Source organism: Osmerus mordax, chromosome 14 (assembly GCF_038355195.1).
Source record: "Osmerus mordax isolate fOsmMor3 chromosome 14, fOsmMor3.pri, whole genome shotgun sequence".
NCBI classification, from domain to species: domain Eukaryota; kingdom Metazoa; phylum Chordata; class Actinopteri; order Osmeriformes; family Osmeridae; genus Osmerus; species Osmerus mordax.
Genome location: NC_090063.1, coordinates 3,413,625 through 3,437,522, shown reverse-complemented (window position 1 = coordinate 3,437,522; position 23,898 = coordinate 3,413,625). Strand labels below are relative to the sequence as shown.

Here is a 23,898-nt window from a genome sequence, read left to right as displayed (position 1 = left end):
ACCAAATGCAAACACATGTACACACACACACACACACACACACACACACACAGGCTCAGTACACTTACAGTTAGGTCCTCCAGCATTGGTGATTCGTAGGGCTGTAAGGTGAAGAGAAGTTGCCGGAATGCAGATGGAGACAGAGACGGTTGGAGTCTCCTGTCTTCCTCGTGAAGCCTAGGATTCATTCAGACAACACACAAAAAACACACACACAATCATTCAGTGGATCTGAACTCCACTCAATGCGCCACAAGTGATGAGATAATTCGAGTTTTTATGATAGAAACAAAATGGTGTGCCATTTTCTTTCTCACAACGACCCAACTGTTTTAATTTTTTGTTGTCATGAGTTGCTTCCTTAGTGGCTGTCACGGTTAAAACACAGCAGAATAGAAACAAGGTGGATGATTTGTGGTGAAGAATGTCAACAGTGTGTCCAGTATGTGATTGTGTACAGTATACTGTATGTATTTCAGTCAAGACACTTGCTGATTTCTTCATGTTTTGCAGTGGAAATACGGAAATGAAGGGGATTGATTAAGGGGGAAATTCCTTAAACTCCCTTGTCTTGGAACAGCTGGCATTGCACAAGTACAAACAACAACAAGGCCGGGAGCATAGGATAGAAAGCACCCCAGTTGACTGCAAATCAAATCCAAACTTAGTGTGCAGCCTTTTTGATAAGCAAAGTCCAAATACTTTACAGAGACCCACCAATCAGCACCAATGGCAACCTAAACCCTCAGAGAAACCTCGAGAACGAACCTCGAGCTGAGCAATTCTGCGAGGGGTCCCATTCCCAGAGGCCGTATAAAGATGCCCGATCCTTCAAAACACATTTCACAATACTGTCACACACTGACTGCAGACCATGAACCATATGCATCCTGTTGGAGCGATACAGAAAGACAGTATGAAGTATATGTGAGGTGGGGGGTGGCAGCAACGGCGGGTACATGGCAACGCATGAGGTCTGCCCAGGTGTGTCAGGTCTGTGAATGCATGCAGTATTCAAGTCCCCTGAAGGGCAAGGCCTAGGCCTCCAATCAACACACCTGCGTTTGATTGCGCGTCTGCGTGTGTCTGTGTGAAGGATCTTGTTTCTCCCAGCCGGCCAGCCAGCTCAAGTAATAAAGGCCAATCGCTGAAGCAGTCTGGGGGCCCTGGTAATGGATCTGAGTGGAGGGCAAGGGTGTGTGTGTTTGCGGGGAAGGGGGGGGGGTGTAGTGCGGGGGGCAATAAGCAGATTTCCTGTGAAAGTGAGCAAAGTCCCCGAGCCGCCATGTTATCCCTATGGAGTGGACATGTTCCTTTTAATCAGCCCCGAGTAGAGCCAGGGAGGCAGGGAGGATTGAAGAGAGGGGGGGGGGGGGGGGGGGGGGGCAGAGGGGGCGGAGGAGGGGGAGGGGGAGGCTTCTTATTAAGCCTGCCACAGCCCAGCACAAAAGGGGCATCGTTGGGGGAATACGAGCCACTCGATGTATGGCGTCCACAAAGGCACATAAACAAGCGCGCGCGCACACACACACAATCTCGTAACCACGCAGCAGTGCCCATAAACAGTAATTTACTGTAAATCAAAAGAGAGATATGAGAAAGAGGCAGCTGGCGACATGGACAGGGCCCCGGCAGGAGGAGGACACACTGCAGTAGTGTACTGTGCCGAACCGACAGACAGACTTATTTTCTCTCCTGAGCATCTCACACGCTTCAGACACGAGTACAAACATGCTCTCTGCCCCCGCCAACCCCAGCAGAACATCAGAGGTTGGAGCTCCGGGTGAGGCAAACACCCTCCCCCCCCTCAGTTTTATACAGTGTTATCAACTTCCACGAGACTTGCAGTAACGACGCTCGCTGTCAGTCGGAAGATGAGGCGGCGGATGAAGGCGGGGCTGTGGGGTGTGTGTGGCGTGTGTGGTGGGGGGCTTGTGAGGCGCTTGTGAGGCGCTTGTTGGCGCGCATGTTTATTCATGAACCTTCACACCAATGAAACAGGCACCTCGGAAATACCCGATAATGTCGCCGTTCCTGTTTTGCTTAACACCGCTCTCGCGTCTCGTGTCTCGCTGCGGAAACGTTCGCGGGCAGAAAAGCCAGATGTTCGAGGAACAGAAGCGGCTCGTGACCGCACGCGGGACCAGGGAGCCCACCCGCAGCCCCCTCCCCACACCCCCACACCGGGTCCGCAGGGAACTGGAGGGGAGGAGGGAGTGGGGGAAGTCATTACGGCTTGGCGGGAACAGAGAGGACAGGAACAGACTGACGCGTCGCCTCTGGCAGCTTCCACACGTCTGAATCCATACTGGAAACATTCTCATCATGTCTCTGCTTGGCCCGTCATGGGGGCTCTGCAAACACACACACACACACACTCACTCACTTGAGTGTGTGTGTGTGTTTGGGCACGGCCACTCACGATCATAGACGTCTATGCGAAGCACACACCCGCTTACTGTACAAGCACTTGCCCGGACACACACACACACTACACACACATTAACCACACTCCCATACACACGCCTGCACTCCTCACGGTTCCTGAAGAAGACACAGCTCCTGTGATGACACTCAGAGGGATAACGAGTCACGGAACGACTTCCTGTTTCAGAAACGTAAACATCACTTCCCATTGTTCCCGGGCTGAACAGAAGGAGGTCTTGGAGGGCGTTGGCCTGGATAGTCTGTGTTAGCCTTATGTGGACGCAAATACAAAAGAATGCATACACACACACGCGCACGCGCACATATGCAAGCTGACCTCCACGCCCACTCTGCCTCCCCCGTACCTGACGGTGAAGGTGCGCCGGGACTGGAGCCCAGGCCGGGGCTCAGGTGTGGGCAGCGGCCAGGGTGAGGAGAGGCTGGCGGACACGGAGGCCCCGGGGCCTTCCAGGAGCACGGTGACAGAGGCGGGCAGCAGGTCAGGGGTCTCTGCGGTGAAGATGAGGGAGAGGAGCCGGCCGTAGCTCGGGAGCTGGGCACCCAGGAACTTCTCTGTAGGGGGCAGAGGGTGCGTGTCATTGCCACAGACAGGGTCAGAGGTCACAGATGAACCAGCTTTCAGCTCCCGCCAATTACTATGCCATTACCAGACAGTGTTTTTGTTCCATTTTGGCCCAGACCACATGTCTGTGTGAGTCTCTGTGTATGTATGTGTCTTTGAGCATCTGTGTGTTGTTTGGTGTGCCTGGTATCTCTAAGAGTCAGTTGAGGCAGGATGTATTATCGAAGTGTGTACTTTGGGAACTGTATGTGTTATGTATGTGTGTGTGTGTATTGGTAAGCGTATATGTGTGTCTTGCAAAATGTGTGTATATTGCATGTGTGACAGTGTGTTTTGGTAACTGTGTGTACGCGTGTGTGTGTGTGTGTGTGTGCGGAGAGAACGAGAGGGCCAGGCTCTCGCAGCCTACAGAGATCACAGTGGGAGTCTGGGTGTAATCACCCTCCATCTCATCTCTGGCTCATTACAGCACATTAGAGGGACTTCAAAGAAGCACTCGGACCATGCGAACCACTCAGCCAGCACACACACACACACACACACACATACACACACACTCCCCCAAAAAATGCTGTGATAACATAAAAAGAAATACATCACAAAAACAAACCCTCTTTTAAAATTTAATAAAAGTTGAATGTGGGGGGTATGAGGGGGTGGGCATGAAATAACAGGAAAGAAAAACAAGGCAGACCTGATGAAAGCACATTTGGACAAGATTGATATTCCCGTCGATTCGGTGAGATTGCAGCGATAACAGCCTCAGCAGTCCCTTGAACCCATTCAGTAACAGCCCCCCCCCCCCCCCCTCCCTCAGTGCAGTGGAGCGACCTGCCCCGCCCACCTGCGAGCGCCCCGGTCAACGGCGAGTGAGGCGTGCACGAGGCCCCCGTCTGAGCGTGATGGCATGTGACGGCTCTCCTGTGCTCGCCTGGTGGTGTCGGGGCACGTGTCCACGTCGGGAGGTGAGTCGCCTCTGGCCGCCATCTGAGCAATCCGGCTGTCGGCTCGCGTCTCGTCGCCTCCTCTGACAGTCTATTTTTTCCCCTCCTCCTCTTCCTCACAGGGCTGACGCAACGCTGCATGCCGGCCCTGCCCGCCGCACCGTGACTACGACCTGGGCATGTTCGTCATGTTGTCAGCTGACCTCCACAATCCCCACAGGCCCCAGGGGGTTCTGCCTGTCCTGGACTCTCTCGGCATTGAAACTTTAACACGAATCAACCGCAAATGTCCTTCCGTAACTCTGAAAAATACATCTCAGGGCTTCGGATAAAAATGGTGAAAAATACATGATTTGAAATCACTTCAAGCACTTATCAGGTCCTGCTTGGCACCATAAAGACCAAAGGAATGTTCAAGGACAGATCCCTTAACACATCTCCGGGGAGACTCAAAAGACACTTCATGGATTTGAAACAGAACGAAAATACTGTTTCATCCCAGTCATGTGGAGGTTTTGACGTGTGGTGGAGGTAGTTGCTATGAGCAACTCAAGGCTGAACCTTCAGACCTGTAGTGTGCTAGTGAGACCGAACGTGTCTCCGCATCACAACAGAGATTCACAACGCCTACGACACATGCTGACAGTGTGTGTTTGGGTGTTTTTGAGAGAGAGAGAGAGAGAGAGAGAGAGAGAGAGAGAGAGAGAGAGAGAGAGAGAGAGAGAAAGAGAGAGATAGACAGGCTATGTGTTTAAGTACGGGGATCTTTAGTATTCACTGTTTTCCTTGCCACTCTGTCTGCCTGTGATCAGCCTCTGCCTTGTGTTGACCCCTTCCCGGGTCGTCGTCACGACAACCATTCCCGCAGTGACACTTGGTGAGCGGTAGACGACCCGCGATCAATCAGGGGTTTAGACTTCTCCAAACCAATTACATCAACTCCATTTCAATTAAATCGACGACGCTTCACCCAAACAGATTAAAGTCCTGAGAAGGCCTCTAACTGACATCGACCGGCATGGGTGCAGAGGAGGTAAACAGGAGGCAGGATAGAGGCAGACGAAGAGGCACAGACACAGGCGGGGTGGAGACAGAGACAAATTTGAGGCGGAATAGAGCCGTATAAAGGGAGTTTGGAGGCAGAGTAGAGGTACAAGTAAAGGCAGAAGTAAAGGCAGAGGCAGGGTAGAGGCAGAAGTAAAGACAGAGTAGAGAGTAAAGTTGAGTATTGAGTAAAGTATTGGCATAGCAGAGGTAGAGGTTGAAGTAAAGGCAGAGGTAGAAGTAAAGGCAGAGGTAAAGGCATAGGCAGAGAAGAGCCAGAATAGAGGTAGAAAAAAGGCAGAGTAGAGGTAGAAGTAAAGACAGAGGTGAAGGCAGGAAGAGATGTCAGCCTACAGGTGGTGTGTGTGGCTGTCAGACTGGTGTAGGGCCAGATCTATGATTACACACAGACCAGACAGACACACCACCTGGTACACTGACACTTCCAAGATCTGTATCAGTTTTGCCTGCCAGCCACTCACACACACGCACACACCAACACACATGTACACACACACACATTGGCTGCCAACAAAATGATGACATTAAAACAATCTGCACTTCTGCGTGTGATGAGGAGATCCTGGTCTATTTTAGGGAACGGTTTGTGAATTGGAGACAGGAAGAGCACGATACGTGAGCGAGTTTTTTCATGCACGTTCTTTTACGCCTGTCCTGCGCAAGTGCTCTGTACACAAGACCAGTCAAACCGCTGCTGAAGACATATGCTTTTCCTTCCCTCCTCGGCTCTCTCTCTCTTTCGGTTGTCCTCCCCTCCTCTGTCCCTCACACTCATTCGAGCCCCGTCTGTCTCACCGTATACGCCTGCCGTGCTCCTTGTCACATGACCTTGTTCCCTCCCCTTCCTTCTCTCCTCCCTTCGTCTCTTGGTCTCCCTCGCTCCCTGTCCAGTCGTCTTAGGTGGGAGAGCGCCAGGCTATAGGGTTGGCAGGGGCTCCAGTGGCGATCATGTTGAGTGAAACTCTTACTGCCATCACAGCCTGAGGGAGAGAAGGAGAAACGGAGGAAGACAGAGGAAGGGACACTCCCCTGGGTCTCTCTCTCTCTCTCTCCCTCTCTCTGTCTCTCTCTCTGATGGTGACTGTTCCACGCTGCTGAGCCAAACACATGCTCCCTGCGCTGACGAGCCCTCAAGGAGATGTCACCCTCTTCTCTCTCTCTCTCTCTCTCTCTCTCTCTCTCTCTCTCCCTCCATCTTTCCTCCTGCCATGGCCGTCTGGCCTGGTCCAGTTATGGCGATCACCCCGTCTAGACGCTGATTCACAGAGTCACGGAGCAGTTGGCGAGGTTCAGGGGTGTCATGCCCGAAGCCCCGGGAGGGTGGGCAAGACTAAAGAAGACTGAGAAAGACTGGAGAAGACTGAAGGGGACTGCGGGTGACTGGAGGAGACTAGGGGAGAATAGAGGAGGGGAGGAGACTAGGGGATATTGAAGGAGACTGAAGGGGACTGTGAGAGACTGAGGCAGACTGTGGAGACTTAGGGAGACTGGACAAATGTGGCATACAACCACCTGAGTGGAGCCTGGGGGCCAAGGTTGGTGATGAAGGGTTAAGGAGTGTTTAGGAGATGAGCTGGGTACCTTCCATAAGACGGCTTGGCAGCTTCTCTCAAGTGCTCTGTGGAACAAGTGGCCTGATTTCGTCGTGGGAACACGGACTCAGTTCCAGGCAATCTGGGATAACAATCTGTTCTTTAGCTGGGAGACAAGTGTGTCACACAGATCACAGAGAAGGGCATGGCCCGAATAATATGCAGGTGCACACACGCAGAGACACACACACACACACACACACACACACTCTCTCTTTCTTATTCTACCTGTTTCATTGTTCTATATCTCTCCAGCTCTGTAATAATCGGTCTTTTTCTTTTTGTCTGCCCCCTCTGCTTTTGAGAGCTGTGAAGTTCTGATGCAACAGGAAGCTTAGCGAGACGGTTCTGTCCATTGTTGAACAGGGGATTGTGTCTTGGCAGCTCTGTGTGGGCTGATATATTTGGGGCTGAGTGGAATATACTGAAACACCCTCTCTCTCTCTCTCTCTCTCTCTCTCTCTCTCTCTCTCTCTCTCTCTCTCTCTCTCTCTCTCTCTTTCTCCCCACACCCTCTCTTTCTTTTACTTTTTCGTTATTTATTTGTTTCTTTCTTCTGTTCTTTCTTTCATTTGTTCTGCGTTTCTCTCTCTCTCTCTCTCTCTCTCTCTCTCTCTCTCTCTCTCTCTCTCTCTCTCTCTCTCTCTCTCTGTCTCTCTCTCTCCCTCCTCTCTCTCCATCCTTCTTTTATCCCCTCTCCCTGTTTCTCTTTGACAACAGCACAGCTCCTGCTGGCCTTACATGGCAGGCGTAGTCACAGACACACTCAAATAGGTGACAAATAGATTAATAAGTATCAGAGAAATAGCTTTTCCCGCCTGTTGTTCGACGGGGGCATTGTCACTCAGAATTATCGGCTGCTTTGCTGGGAAACGCACAGGGAGGATTACAGCAGAGAAAATACAAATTAAAGTCCCCCCTTTTTCCCGCACGGAAAAAAAGAATAAAAGAGGAAGAGGGAGTCAAAATCCAGGGCTGGGGCGGAGGCTCCGATGCAACTCTGCAGCCTAATCTTTAAAGTAACTGTACAAAACGTCTCGCTATGAACGAAGCCGGGAGAAAATGAGATCATTAAAAGGGCCGGTTGGCGCTATAGATCTGGGTATTTCACTGTGCCGAGAAACAACACAAACAGACGCTGCACCGGCGAGATAAGGAGGCGTCGCCTGGCCAGACGCTAATCGCCGTGCGGTGGCCCGCGGAGACGGCAGAGTGATGGACGGGGTTCAAAAAAAGCAAAACGTAAATAAATGAGTAAATAAATAAATAGACAAGAAAATGACTAATACGTATTCGTGGCGACTTAGCAGCATCGAAAGAAACTCTAAAATTATCCCTGACCAGGCTTTGTAGTCTCCTCTGTGAGTTTCTTGGAGCAGTTTCGCATGCGCTAAAATAAGGCGCAACTGGGTTCTCTGTGATCAGACAAGCTGGGCATTACAGAGCCAGAATGACGTGGAGTTAATGGGATTGCTTTCTGTGTTCCTGCCAGCCGCTGGCGGGGGCGTACTGAGCCGGGGGAGGAGGAGGAGAGGAGAAGAGGCAGAGAGGACATGGAGGAAAGGAAAGAGAGGAGACTGAGTTGGAAGTAAGGAGAGGAGAGGAGACGATACGAAAGGAGACGAGAGGAGATGACAGGAAAGGAGAGGAGAGGAGAGGAGGAAGGCCAATTTTCACTTTGTTGCTTCTCCAGCAGACTAAGCCATCCAATTCCAGCAGGCCTTTCCTACTGGGTAGCTGATGGAAGCTGGCACTAAGTCTTAAGTCCCACACAGTCTCTCCTGCAGGGCCGGAGGAATCTCTTATCTACTAATATGGGGAAGATAAGACATGGGAGGAAACGGCGTCTATAAACTCTGTATAACCTCAGGGCCAAGAGGTGGTGCCGATCTATTATTGGAACAATCGCTACAAGTCTTTACACACACAGGCGTAAACGCACATTTTCCCATGCACACACGTGTACATACAATGACATGTATGTTACATATTTACTCGGCAGAAAGGACATGGCTGAAAACTTGAAATAGCATAAATCTTTACTGGAACACACCTTAAAGTTGACAGTAGAAGCGCATTACAATGCACAAACCTCCCATATCTCCATCTCTCCCCCTTTCACTCTCTCCCTTCTTACCCTCCCCCTTTCCTCCCCCTTACCTGGAGCTCTGTAGTATCCCAGGTCGTCTTCAGCCAGAGGCAGCAGGTAGACCTCCCCCTCCTTCCAGAGCAGAGGGTACTCCTGTCCCTGGGAGAACTCCCCGGACCATCCGTCCTGGTCTGGAGACCACCAGGGCGACACAACGGCAGAACGTAGTCACAGGACAACTCCAGAAACACTGGCAACAATTGCGACCAACACAAGGCTCTTGAACATTGTTTCCCAATAGCTCGAATTCTGCAGCGAAGAGCTAAATACCTTCGACAAAGTCGGACGTGATGTTGACAGCCACATGGTCGCTGGACGAGGTGCAGGCCACCGAGTGCCCGAAGCAGAAACATGGCTGACAGCCCGATGGCAGGTCCTGCTGCAGGTTAAAGAAGCCTGGCTTGCACCTGTTCACACGCGCGCGCGCGCACACACACGCACACCCACAGACACATAATTATCCTCAAATCCTCCAAACCCCCTCAGCTCTTGTACTGCTATGCTTGTTTTGACTAATCTGTCCATATTGCAGGGGGTGTAGCCAGGGCAGAGCCAGGGTCAGCGAGACAGGGAGGAGAAGGACTTCCGCCAGCTGAACATGTGCTGCTGTCTGGGGCCAAACGCCCCCACGGCTGCTCCCTCTGATGCGACCTCCAGATACACACACTGACATGGCACTCACACACACACACACACACACATGCAAGTCTCGCACATAGAGAAACTCACACACACTCACAAACACATGGACACATTCATACACACGTTGCCATACACACACACAAGACTTGTAGCAGCCCGGGCCGAGGGTTACATTTACATTTAGTCATTTAGCAGACGCTCTTATCCAGAGCGACTTACAGTAAGTACAGGGACATTCCCCCGAGGCAAGTAGGGTGAAGTGCCTTAGTTAAAAAGTGCTCTTCAGCCGTCATAGTGTAGGAGAGGTTAGCGGAGAAGCGAGGTGTGAAACACAAGTCGACAAACACAACACCCCTAGGCTGTGTGCGGAGGTGTTAAAAGGGGTAATACGAGACAAATATGTGCTCTGATGACTCATAATGCACATGAAAGTCATTCTCACAATATCACACTATCATCATATCGCATTGCTAATTGATCATTTTTGTGCCTAAAATTATGACTGCAAACACCCATGGTATTTATAGTTTAACACATTTGTGCCAGACTACGTGAAACTGCAAGTGCTTTATTTAATTTATTTAATATGGAAGTGGAAGACAGTTATGTACTGTACAAAGTTGCCAATGGCATGGGTCACATGACCAGCAGATGTAATTAAACACAGACGAAAGCGTCCGTTACTGAGGAATACATCAGTCTACATCAGTGTTCCCCGTGGCAACCCGTGGGTGTCTGCAGTCAGGGCGACACAGCACCTGTCACACGCGTGTCCTTCCACTCCCGCCCGGCAGCGGCACTGTCCGTCCTCCATCGCGCACACGCCAATGCTGCCCCTGGGGTCGCAGGCGCAGGGCCTGTTGGGGTCAAAGGTCAAAGGTCAGGCGGAGGGGTCAGACCTTCCGCAGAATAGCAATGACATCATCGTGGGACCTTGAGGTGGGTTTGGGGAAGGGCAGTGACCAGTCATGAGGACGTCATCCCCCAACAGGTTATTTTTTCTTTTTGACTAAGGATGTTTCGTTGATTGTAGACATACTGTATCTGCTGTCTCAGTGTTTAACAAGTTTGTTTGTGTTTGAACCTTAAATGCCCAAGAAAAACGATTGAAATATTAACATTTACATCAACATAATTAAACAGAACACACTGAAACATGCTGCACCAAAACACACACACACGCACACACACACACACACACGTCGAAGCCAGTCCAGCAGAGCGAGAGAGCGCAGTGTACGCATGCAGAGTGAGTGATTGGCTTGTTGGGTCAGTGATCTGCCAATCACAAGCGTTTTTCCATCAAAACATGTTTGATCACTTCCATTGATTGATTGTTTTCCTCCAGAACTGTAACACAGAATCAATTATATAACGAGGTTGCTATTAAGAATAATTCAATTATCCCCTAGGCAGGCTTTACTGTGTTCTGCTCTAGTGGTCTGGCTAATTCACACCTCACTTCAGCTCAACAATGTCAGAACTGAGGGAGCAAAGTATGGAAGGAAGAAGAGGGGGAGTTCATAAGAAAAGGAAGGAAAAAAGAAAAGAAAAGAAAGGGAAGGAGAAAGGAGGAGGGAGCGGCAGGGGAGGGAAACTAATTGTTTGTAGAGTCGTGCGTGTATGAGCAAGTGTGTACGTTTTTCTTCTCAGGAACATGGTGGCGTGCACAATTCAAAATGTATATATGTGAGCTGTGTGTGGTATACTCTATACATATGTATAATACTTACCCTGCTGTGTCCTCGGGGGATTGTGTCAGGAGTGTGTATGTATGTATGAGCTTGTGTACGTGTGCAGTGCAAGTGTTTGCATGTGCTCTGTGTGTGTGTGTGTGTGCATGTGTACCTGCACATATGCACATGTTGGCATATTGGTGTAAGTGTGAGTGTGAGCGTGTGGGCAGCCTCTCTTACCCTACCTCCTGTGCCAATGACTCAGCTAAACGATGAGCATGCTGCGATATGAATATTCTTCACACCTGGAGTCATGGGGGAGCTCTATGCTTTGATTTGGAAATTGATTTGAGCTGAAAGCCTGAAGCCTCTACTCTGAAGAAGAAGACTCAAAGGCATACGTCTATACTGAGACAGCACTGGGTTGGAGAGGAGAGCCAGCAGGATATGTTCAACAGGTGGACGAGGTCAGGATCGAAAGAGAACGAAAGGTAACCTTAAAGAGAGAGAGCGAGAGAGAGAGAAAGAGAGAGAGAGAGAGAAAGAGAGAGCGTGTGTGAGAGAGGTGGAGATAGGTATCTTCCTTAAAGGCAAAGAATGGGGTTTTTCATTCTTTTGAGGATAACTATAATAATGACAGCTCAAACTGCTATCTTTAGCGGTTGTTCCAGTATGTATTAGCATAGCGCTATCACAGTAATTCTACGGCTGGAGAGCCAGCAGTATAACAGAGGTATTAAAGTGGACATTTAAGAAGATTAACGCGATTATCATTGTAGGAGAGGAACATTCAAGCACCGAGAATGACTCACTGTGCTATCCAGTAAAGATGGTGCTAACAGTAGCGTTAGCTGCAGTGGTGGTTGTGGGTTGTAATGACTGTTCAGGCCTGGTTGTGATTGACATGCAGCTCAGCTATAGGAGAGAAGGTGGAGAAGCGTTCCGCCTGCTGCAGGGTTCGGGTCAGGGAGAGCTGGTGTGGACCAGCTGTGGAGAGCTGGTGTGGACGTCTCATGATGGCAGCAAGCAGTGTGCAGCATCACACACACACACACACACGCACGGACTCACACATGAACTAGGGGTACGGCAGAGGGGTAGGACGCGGCTGGGACCAAAACTCTTGGCCCCAGAAACAAAACGAACAATTAATTTTGCTTTCAAATTATACTCCTCTCAGTCTCTCCAAGATAAATATTTGTCCCCAGGTTTATGTGTACCGGTGAAAAAGCTCACTATCTCTCTTGATAGATATTTTTATTCCCCTGGCACCCTTAAATGTCTTGTTTATGCCTCTGTCTTGCCAGTTTAAATGTGTCTGTTTTTAGCTCCCTCAAAGGGTATGTGTTTTTTCTGTGTGTGTGTGTGTGCTTGTCTCACCTGCAGCCCCCAGGGCCAAGGGAGTGGTAACCAGGCTGACAGGCATCACACCTCTCCCCCATCACCCCCGCTCTGCACACACACCTCCCCTCAGCATTACACTGAAGACTCACCGAACCTGGGGGTGGTAGACAGAGAGAGAGAGCAAGAGAGAGAGGGAGGGAGAGAGAAAAGGCAGGGAGAGAGAGAGAGAAAGCAGGGAGAGAGAGAAGGCAGGGAGAGAGGGAGAGAGAGGGAAGGAGAGAGGGGAGAGAGGGAGCAGAGGAACGAGGGGTACAGAGATGAGAGAAAGCCAGGGAGAACGCAAGTGAGGAGCAGGCGGGTAGACGCGAAGAAGGGATTTTCAATCCGTGCGGAGAGAATAAAGATGGCAGGCAAGTTGAGGGTGGAGGGGTGGCAGAGAGAAAGCGGGAGGACAGGAAGAGGAGCAGAAGTAAGGGGAGATGAGAAGGGGCGTCATTGGTATACATGAACTCAGTGAGCAACTCAGTTTTGTTGTAAAACATGTAGTCTCTCCTTCTCCATGTCCTAGATTGAACATTACTGGATTGCCTTGGAACTATAGCACAGGCCAACAAACTGTGAGTAAGCAGGAGAGGGAGACAGACTGGAGTCTGGGTAAGAAGCTTGATCACTGTAATGGAGTCCAACAGCTCCTCACACACACACACACCAATACACCCAGACATTCGCTCTCTCACACACCCACAAACGAGATACTCACTTACCCACACATGCACACAACCAAACACACACACACGCAAATACACACGCAAATTCCTTGTATATCAACCTACTCTTGTCCCAGGAGATGTGGAGGAAGGGAGCGATAAGGAGGAGGAGGTGAAAGAGTGTGAGCTACTAAACAACACCAGACCTATTTGTCTTGGTATGAATCACTCTTCAACGCACTGAGCCATAAGGACTCAGGAAATACCACGGAGGAGCTCTTAATGACATTATGGATTACAATTAATGGTTGTTGGATTAATGGCCAATAACAAGGTTGATTGAACGGAGAGCTAAAGTAAGTCGTGGATTGAGATGTATAATGTACGAGGATGAGGATGGTGAGGTGACAATGATGATGAATAAGAACGATGATGTTGATTATTTGTCGACGTCTGTAACACTGAGGACAATCAAGACGCAAACAATGATGATGTTGATAATGAAAATAATGACGATGGTGATATTGACGTTGATGAGGATAAGTATGACGGAGACCACGATTATGCCTTCACTGTAACAATGGCAGCGATGAGGATAATGATGACGAACGACGGGGGGACCGCCTGTCACAGCGGCCGAGGAGAGCGCGTCGGGAGGGTGTCCTGGTTTACCTAGAGGGTCGCAGTCGCAGGCGCTACAGGCTTCCTGCGGGGTCCTGCGGTGGTGGTGCTCTCTGCAGCGCTCACAGTGGGCGCCGTCTGTGTCGTCCCTGCAGCCTACACAGCGCCCCCCACTGCCCGTGCTCCGGTACTGCTCCGCGTCGAACACGCACGCGTCGGCTCTGCCGCTGCAGTTGCACCCTGAGAGCGGGGGGGGGGGGGGGGGGGGGGAGAGAGGGAAATAGCAGGAGACGTGGAGAGGCGGAGGGAGGGAGAGAGTGTAAGATACAACAGCAGACAGAGAAAGGAGAGGATGAGCGAGAGGAGACACAGGAGAAGAAAATGTGGTATGGATGGATGGTCAGAGAGACAGGGAAAGATTATTTTTCCTAGATTTGAACATCATTCAGTCTTGTTCTTAGTTTTGTTTCACAAAGGATTAAGAAACATCTCTCGTTGTCAGGGGAAACAGAGATCACTCTAATGGAGCTAAACATTCAGGCGATAAAGGCCAATCAGAAGGTTCCGTCCAACAAAGTCTCCACAGGAATGGCTGACAACCCTTGGAGTGGTTTTGTGCAATTACCCATTTTACGACTCTCTGCTGAATTGGAAATAAGCATTCGATTGTCTCTCCCAGATGGAGAGAGAATCTCAGAATTAAACCATGCAGTGTGCCTCTCTGCAGGAAAAATGAATAGTTACAAACCTTTTACTAATTTAATCAAAATTTGACAGTCAGTCTATTAGATTTTAATAGGATACCTGCAACATCTCCATGTATATTTGGTTTGGTAATGTTTTACATAAAAAAAATGTTGTCTGTCTGTGTTGATTGCACGAAGGTCTTAGAAAATGTCTAAAACTGTATGGATCTGCATTTTATACAAACATTAGAGATATTTGTTATTACACATATTAATACTGTTGACAACTTCTTGTCATGATTTTATACTTGTTGTATTGTCGATATCTTTATAAACCTTGATAGATGATGGTTGTTATTCACACACACACACACACACACACACACACTCTCCCAAAAGCAAACTCATCCTGTTTGGCACCAGTTTAAGGTAAACATCGGCTAAACATAAAATTAGCTTCTCAACACTTTGGCTATAAGGCAGACAAATATAAATGACTGTGGGTTTGTGTGTGCATCTATGTGTGTTTATGTATTTGTGTGTTTTGTGTCTGAGCGTTTTGTATGTGTGTAATATGTGTGCACTTTTGTCTGCGCGCGTGTTGTCGTAAGACAGAATCTCTCAACTAAAGAAGACAAAAAACAACATCTATTGTCTATCTCCAAGCGTGTGTCTCAACAAGCTTGTGGCATATGGTCCCAGCCTCAGATGAGTGAGCCGCAGCTGGGGAGAGTCAGCATCAACACACTGCAGCCAAAACAAGTTCTCTACCCGACACCCCGGAAGAGAGGAGTGGGACTGTGTAGAGCACATTTAGAATATCCTTTCTATTCGAGACATTTCGTGTTTCTTTGAATAATATTTTGTTATTCATTTAGAGCACGTTCGCTCCATACAGTGCAGTTGTCTCTTTAAAAAGCCATCTGTTCTGTGGCAAGAGAGGGTGTAAATAAAATAAGCTTGTTGCTTAATAAGAGCCAACATAAAAAACAATTAACGAGCTGGTCCTCTTTACGGTTTCATTTTTCAGCTAATTACAAGCCCTCCTTTCCTCAGCACGGTTCTGGAGAACCTTTTCTCCTCTCCAGTGCACAGCGAGATAAGCCGGAGACCCACTGAGATTCACACTCAGTATCACGCACAAATTAATAGAATCATGTAGGCTCACACACGCACACTCACACGTGTAGCATCAGCACACGCACTGATCATAAGCTATCCCTCTCTCTCTCTCTCTCTCTCTCTCTCTCTCTCTCTCTCTCTCTCTCTCTCTCTCTCTCTCTCTCTCTCTCTCTCTCTCTCTATCCACATCCTCCTCCTTCTTCGGGGTCAGTCTTGTCACGAGTTGGCAACATTAGCACATTGGCAGAGGCCGTACGTACGTCTGCATTCGTTGGCGGAGTCTGCGGTGGCCCTGGCCCATGGCCTGTCCTGGTAGAAGGCAGCGCACTCCTGGCAGTCCACCCCAGCCGTGTGGTGCTGGCAGGAACACACCAGGGAGCCCTCCATCCCCTGCACGCACTCGCTGGCGTGGCCGTTACACTTACACCTGGGTGGAAGTGAAGATTGTTGAGATATACTACGTGGGAGCGTGCGTGCGCGCGCACACACACACACACACACAGACACACACACAGACAGACACACACACAGACAAACACACACACACACAGACACACACACAGACAGACACACACAGACAAACACACACACACACACAGACAGACAGACACACACACACACACACACACACACACAGACACCTAGCAGGTATGCACTGTAGGAACACATGCACCCTCATAATCATACACACACACACATACACACACAAACACACAGACAGACACACACACATACACACACAGACAGACACCTAGCAGGTATGCACTGTAGGAACACATGCACCCTCATAATCATACACACACACACACACAAACACACACACAGACAGACACACACACATACACACACAGACAGACACCTAGCAGGTATGCACTGTAGGAACACATGCACCCTCATAATCATACACACACACACACACACACACCAGAAACACACAGACACACACATACACAATCACACACAGGAAAATGAACAGAGCGGGGGTAGAGACAAGGGAAAATGAGAAGGTATTTTCACTGTGAGGACTTGTCACTTTCTATTATCTTGCAGTGGCAGAACGACAGGCTGGAAGGCCAGACAGTTCTATCCTCTTCAGTCACTGAATAAGTCAACTCCCCCTGTGCCCCTAAACTCGCATTTGCACAAGGTGGCCTATAGCGTAAACAACCACACCAACTATGTGTGTGGGTATTTGTGTGTGTGTGTGTGTGTATGCACATGGGTGTGTGTCCCATAAAGACAGATATGTATGACAAAAAAAATGCCAGCAGGGGAGAGTGAAAAAATCTAATAGACTATAGGGATATTGTAGGTTTGAACAGAACAACATGAGGCTGAAAAAAGGCTGTTCATAGATAAAAGACACAAGGTTATAGAACTATACGTAGAGAGCTATGCTGAGTGGAATGTGAATGCATATGTGAGTGTGCTTGCATTGTGTGTGTCTGCATGTTTGATAGAGCCCATGTAACCTAGTTTGTTGTGAGTAGCTAGATGAAGACAGGCTAGTTGTGGGTGGGGCCTAAACCAATACCATTTTTATCTCTCCACGACCAGGGCTGGTTGTGGTACTGCTATTCTCAACATGACCTGACAACATGGTTGACACTTTAAGGATTGTGTTATATGACCTGAAGCCTAGAATTATTTGGCCAGGTGCCAAGATTTACACTTGCTCTACCCTGGTGAATCCAGAGGTATTACCTGTCTGGGTAAGGTGAGGCTTGTGCAAGCCAAACATGCTAACATCCATTGGTTTAGAATGAGTAAGTCAAACATACTATCATCCTTTAATTTAGAATGTGCTAGCCAACATGATATCATTCATTATAAAGAAGATCTGTAGGGGCCACATTACCAATTGCCATCTAATACTTACTTTTTCTATTAGCATAGGCCTACAGTATTTTCGCAAACCAATACTGTAGAGGTTGAATAAAGCCTACGTTAATGCAGCCTACTAATACTTTAAGGCTAGCGTAAGGCTAACCTGCTGAACGGTGCAAGCTAGCTAAACCTGCAGTCTTCCATTAGAGTACATACTGCAGGGCAGAGTGTGAATTATACAATGACAATCGGGGAGGTCAACTTCTTCTCCAGGCCGTGTATCGACCCCCCCAACCTGTTGTTTTGACCTCTTGTGGGGGGGTCCAAGTCTTAATTAGGGGGGTCAGACGCCCCCAAACCCCCCCTTAATTCGCACCCTGCTGGGCTAACGCCACCCAAACATGCTGTCAAGTTGCGCTCTGCCCCAAGTGCTGTGACATCGTTGTGTCATCTTTTGCACGCTGGCGTGACGATGAGTGGTCATGACAGGTGTCAGGTTCTGTTTTGTGTTAAGGGGGGCTAGGCTACATCTCAAATGCCAAGCCGTTGTATAGCGGGGCACCTTGATAAGTCTCATAACCATGAGAAATAAGCCCAAGCAGAACAGAGAAAGACTGAGGGGGGATGGAGGGATAGAGATGAAAGATGGATAGACGCTAGAATGGAGGGAAGTGGGAGTGACATGCATGGGACAGCACGAATGACATCCTATTCACACCGGACCTGTCTGCGGCGCGTTACGTCGACAAGGTTTAGTTATCTTCACAGCATTTCAGAAGATAAGCTGCGAGGCAGCTTTTTTGGCGAGTTTGCGAGATACACATTTGTGTAGGCTATTTGTGGATTTGTGGTGTCATACAACTAGTGTTGCTCAACTTCTAGGGGGGGTGGGTGTAAACCTTGCCCCTTGCCCGGGGCGCCAAATGTGCTAGGACTGCCACTGCAGGCATGTCAGTTATAGGCAAATTTCCTGTTTATTTGGCAAACTCGCTTCTTGGAACAGGCCCCCGATTTTCAGACTTTTATTTTGTATTTAACCTTTCGGTTGGAACGCGACGTCCGTCAAAAATAGAAAAACTACCTATCTCTCGCGTAACTGCGCGGAGGCCCGCGTCTGGGACGCTTCTGAACGTCTGGGACGCTTCTGAACGTCTGGGACGCTGCAGACACGTCTGGTGTGAATAGGGCGTGAAGAATCTACAGAGAGGAGGTGGATAAAGAATGAGGAGTGTGGGAGAGATGAAAAGATGGATGGATGGAATGAAGGAGGGGTCAGAGTGGGAGTATTTGGGTATGATCTGTTCCTAAATTGAATTTGGCACCACAGGATGTTTTTGATGGTTGTCTGATCTGCTGTCAAGGACATTGGGCCGAGTTTGGTATGTTTAGTATGTAAACAGGAAAGGGATGTGAACAAACTGTGTTGGTCATGTATCTTGGATTAGCGATGAAACGGGTCGTTGTTTTAATATGAGCTTTTTGAAGTTCCGTCTTTCTGAACAAACAAAGATGAAATAAATAACTCATAAGAAATGGCAAATAGGATCAGGATGTTCTTTTGGGAGGTTGACACGTTTACCACAAAGCCTTTGAAGTGGACCCAAGGTCACTCTCTGAGGTTTAGCGAAGCATTTTTCAAAGTAGTATCAATGCTGACAGGGGCCCAGAGGAGGGCTGGTGTGTCAGGTGTCTGTTACCTGCCGCCCACGGAGAAATCGGAGATGGCGTAGGAGTAGGATTGTAGCACCTTGATGTCCTTGAAGAACTCGTCTCCGAACGTGTTGAGCCTGTCCAGAGAGATGAGCAGGTCTGTGGCTGTCACCCACTCCTGGCAGGGGAAAAAGGGAGAGAGGAGAGGGGAAGGGAGGTTAGACGAGTAGGTGGCGGGCGGCTGGAGAGGGCAGGGGAGGGGTGGAGGACGACGGAAAAGGGAAGGAGGGGGAAGGAAGGAGAGGAAGGATCATTCGAACAAGAGGACAGGAAGAAGGCGCAGAGGTTTCGAGAGGGGCAGGGGACGAAATGAGGAGGAAAAGGTGAGAGACGTGACATGGCGCTTCGGAGAGGTCAGGAAAGAAGACAGAAGTTTAGAAAGAGAGAGAGCGAGTGAAAGTAGGAGAGATAGAGCGAGGGATATGAATTCAAGATACTGTGAATAGCACAGCAAGGGAAGCTGAGCAAAGGGAATAAGAGGGTGAGGAAAAAAAGAGAGGTAGGGGAGAGAGATAGGAATGGAAGTGAGAGCCATGCAATATGGGGAGATGACCAGATAAAGATGGTGAAGGATGTTACTGTCGAACTCAGCCTCTCCCAGCACAATGGGTACCACAGACATTCAGATACGACGATTACTATCTCAATTGTGAACTCCAGACGAACTGTCGAATTGAACGCGAACAAGGGAGCGGGGAAAAACAAATGGAAGGAGCGTCAAACGGAAGAGCTGGAGGTTGGAACGGACAGAACAGTTGGTTCAGTCGGGGAGAGCGAAGAGAGGGTAACGAGAAACGTTTGGGAGGAATCATAGAGGAGAGAATGTTCTGTCTGTCTTGGCTCATTAAGGAGTTCTATAAAACAAGGTCTGTCGCCTTGGCTTCCTCTCACATTTTCATGTGTGTTCGTGTGTTGTGTGTGTGTGTGAAGGGGTTGGGGGGGGGTAGGGTGGGGGGGGGGGTAGGGTGGGGGGGGATGTGGGTGGTGGATGGGTTTCAGACAAGAACATATGGTAGAGCTTCATGTCCATATCCCCCTGTCTGAGCAGAGAGACAACTGTATCATACCACATGGTGAAGGCTTCACACCTCAACGAACCATTGCCTCTTTCCATAAACTATAGTTTACTGTACAAAATGACACCATGTTCTGTACAGCGTTACAGGGACTGTTGAGGAGACATTTAGAATGTTTCATAGAAATTCCGTTTCGAGTTTGGAGTAGCTCAAAGTAACTAAAGCTGGAAACCCTCCAACAAAACATTTGTATTGCTGCCTACCAAAGAATCTGAGTCATTTCTTTTCTGCCCTTCCATTTAGTGTGATTTTTCACAGCTTATAGAGGGCAGTGGCAACAGCAGTAAAAGTTTATATCCCATTAATCTTATAAAAGGCAGCTTCATTGAAGCTGTCAGAGTGAAGAGGACGACACTCAGCTTTGTGTGGGTGTGTGTGTGTGTGAGTGCTCCTCTTTGTATCCGCACACTAATGTGTGTGTTCAGACCCTTTCTCACTCTGTCTCAGTTCTTGGAAAGTATTGGAATCCGGTTTGAATGTGGAACACATGCATGTGTTCCGGATCAGTTTACCCTGAAGGGGGCCAAAGAGAGGGGGCTTCTGAAACATTGTGGCATCCAGAGGTCGGCCCCGGGTCAGAGCAGGAGTCAACACGAGACCACTTCAGAGGAGCTCTGGATGGATACGGCTCAAATGAACTGGTCCAAAACACACGAGACCATTACTTACCTCTGCTTTCACCCTCCTTGTTCTACTTTTTTTCTTTCTTACTTTCTTTCTTTCGTTCTTTCGTTCTTTCCCTATTCTCTCTCTGTCTCTCTTCCTTCTTCCTCCTCTCCCTTCTCATCACGGATTATATGCAGATCACAGTGCTAGTCCTGGATGTGTTCTGTTTTGTGTTCAACCAGCTACTGGTGTGAAGCTAGTCTGACAGGCTGTTGAGCAGTGATGTGAAGCTAGTCTGACAGGCTGTTGAAAAGCAATGTGAGGGTATTTTTGTCAGGCTGTTTACGAGCATTGTAACGCTAAACTGGCATGGTTTTGTATTGCAATGTAAAGCTAGCCTGACAAGCAGTTTTACATAAAATGTGCTGCAAAGCTTGCCTGCAAGGCTGTAATATGGTGGTGTAAAGCTAGCATATTAGCCTCTTGTCCTACAAAATTGTGAGGCTATGCTGGCAGACTCCTGCTCTGGCTGTTGCCTTCACCCCGGCTTGACATGGCTCCGCTCCTGGTAATGGGAGTTTAGGCTACGGCGAGCGACCTCTTAGCCCCGGGCCTAAAAGCAAAACCCAACCTGTACACCCAATAACTGGGGGAGGGGCGCAAGGAACAAATGGAAAAGTTGTGTTTTTGTTTATATTATGTGTGTGTGTTTATTAGTTTGTGTGTGTCTATGTGTAGTAACTACCAGAGAGGAGCCCATGGTCCTTGCCAGAAGGTGTTGGATCAGCAGGACAAAGAATGTAGAAAAGTAGCTTATTGTTATTCAGAACAGGAACTACTTGATGGAAAACAAAATAGATAACTTCTCACAACTCCTTGTCCCTCCCTCCCTCCCTCCCTCCCTCCCTCCCTCCCTCCCTCCCTCCCTCCCTCCCTCCCTCCCTCCCTCCCTCCCTCCCTCCCTCCCTCCCTCCCTCCCCTCCCTCCCTCCCTCCCTCCCTCCCTCCCTCTCTCTCTCTCTCTCTCTCTCTCTCTCTCTCTCTCTCTCTCTCTATTCGCTGCTGATCTGCCTCGCTCCCCTCCTACAAATCTGTTCCTGCACCCCAACTGCAGTAGCGGAGAGCAAAGAGTTCACTAGATAAATCAGTTTCACCGTGAGAAAAGTTGGAAAGGTCTTAAAACTTTCCTTCTTTTGGTGTCTGGGGTTGGGTCGGATTGTGAAGTTCACTAAAGGAAGGAACCACAAAGACAACACTCGATCAACTGGGGGTCAGCTGGCTGAGCGGTTAGGGAATCGGGCTATTTATCAATAGGTTGCCGGTTCAATTATGGCCGTGACAATTTATGTTGTGTCCTTGAGCAAGGCACTTGCTGAAAGTCGCTTTGGATAAGAGTGTCTGCTCGGGAGTCAGGTGGCTGAGCGGTGAGGGAATCGGGCTAGTAATCCGAAAGGTTGCCAGTTCGATTCCCGGTCATGCCAACTGACGTTGTGTCCTTGGGCAAGGCACTTCACCCTACTTGCCTCGGGGGGAATGTCCCTGTACTTACTGTAAGTCGCTCTGATAAGAGCGTCTGCTAAATGACTAAATGTAAATGTAAATGACTAGAATGAGTAAGGCAGCCAAAACCAAATGAATGATGACGGCTTCCAATGGCAATCCAGCTGCAGTCCTCTTACATCATTTTTGACACTTGATCAAATGCCGAGGCTGATTGCTGATCTTCTTTTGCTGTGAGATGAAAGAGCCGTCTCACAGCTTTCACTGTTAAAGCATTTGAAGTCCCAACATTTCCTCCTCATCTCCTCCTGGCCTCTTACTTAGTCTTTCCTACCCTGTCCCCTCTCCCCTCAGCTCCCCTGCACTTTTTAAAAAAAATCTCTGCCTCTTCCATCACCCACCATTCCTGTCACCTCTCCCAGGATCCCATGTTTCCCTCTTGTCACTCGCCCCCCCCCACACACACACACACACACCCATCCTCCCATGCCCGGCACCCCCTGGCTGATTGATGTATATCTTCTCCGGCTCAAATCTGCAACTTCAATGTATTCCACAAAGGGATCACTCTGCTTGCGATCATGGCTGTGAGCTAAGTCCAAATCAGCAAGGATTACAGTGATACCATTTTCTATTGTCATGGAAGAAATAAAAAGATTGGAGCACAATTTTTTTTTTTTTATCACCTCGTTATGAATGGTTGCTCTAATCAAGATGCTGATCAAGCAGCCGTGAAATGTTTACATGTTGACAAGGTTTTCAGTTAGCACTTACAGTTCTCCAGGAAACTACTGACGAGTCACCTCTAAACATAAACACACATACTGTACATACATCCCTAGGCACACATACATACACACACGTGAATCTCCAGACACACACACATACATAGACACGTACATGCACATCCCCAGGCAAACACACAGACACACACGTACATGTACAAAGTACATCCCCAGACATACACACATACACGTACACATACATGTACATCCCCAGACCACACACATACATGTACACGTACATGTACATCCCCAGACCACACACATATACACACATACACACATACAATACATATACAAAGTACATCCTCTGGGACACACAAATAAATACACACGTAAGAAATGTGTGTATGTACATCGACTGGCAATATCATATATCATAGCCAACCACTATCATACGGCGTTGTTATTAGTCAAGCTTGGAGAGACAATGTTAATTGTCTAAAGCATCGCAGACGGGGGTCTAAATATCACTTACAGCTCTGGAAGGAAGCTGTTTTTGGAAAGGTTAATTAGCTGGCTTCCTATTGCTTATTATTTGTGCAAACTGCAGCAAAAGCTTAATTAACTGTGGTTCGCTCTCTGCCTCGCAACTTGAAGCTCACAATGCGAGCGTGCTGCTGCTGACGTCGACTGGATTGTTTTTACCGCCGCCGCCAGCTGGTGTGGCCCTTCCACGCGCGGGATTGTTTTAGTACAATTATCCACATCACACTTTGCTGCCTCGCGCACACACACACGCGCACACGTACACCAAACACACACACACCGAAACTCTGAGCCCACCGTCCGAGGCCCTCAGCTTAGGCACACAAGGACCCAGCACTATCATAACCATTT

General features: G+C 48.8%; 1 protein-coding gene across 1 annotated transcript in view; it reads right to left on the bottom strand.

Annotated features, from left to right (window-relative positions):
- Positions 1 to 23,898, bottom strand: part of lamc3 (laminin, gamma 3) — a 60,447-nt gene that overhangs the window by 28,106 nt on the left and 8,443 nt on the right. The window contains 10 exon segments of the mRNA XM_067250145.1: positions 69 to 110; positions 113 to 177; positions 2,793 to 3,000; positions 8,772 to 8,891; positions 9,031 to 9,167; positions 10,161 to 10,259; positions 12,459 to 12,576; positions 13,802 to 13,990; positions 15,819 to 15,985; positions 19,083 to 19,213. Coding sequence (XP_067106246.1) covers positions 69 to 110; positions 113 to 177; positions 2,793 to 3,000; positions 8,772 to 8,891; positions 9,031 to 9,167; positions 10,161 to 10,259; positions 12,459 to 12,576; positions 13,802 to 13,990; positions 15,819 to 15,985; positions 19,083 to 19,213 — 1,276 coding nt within the window.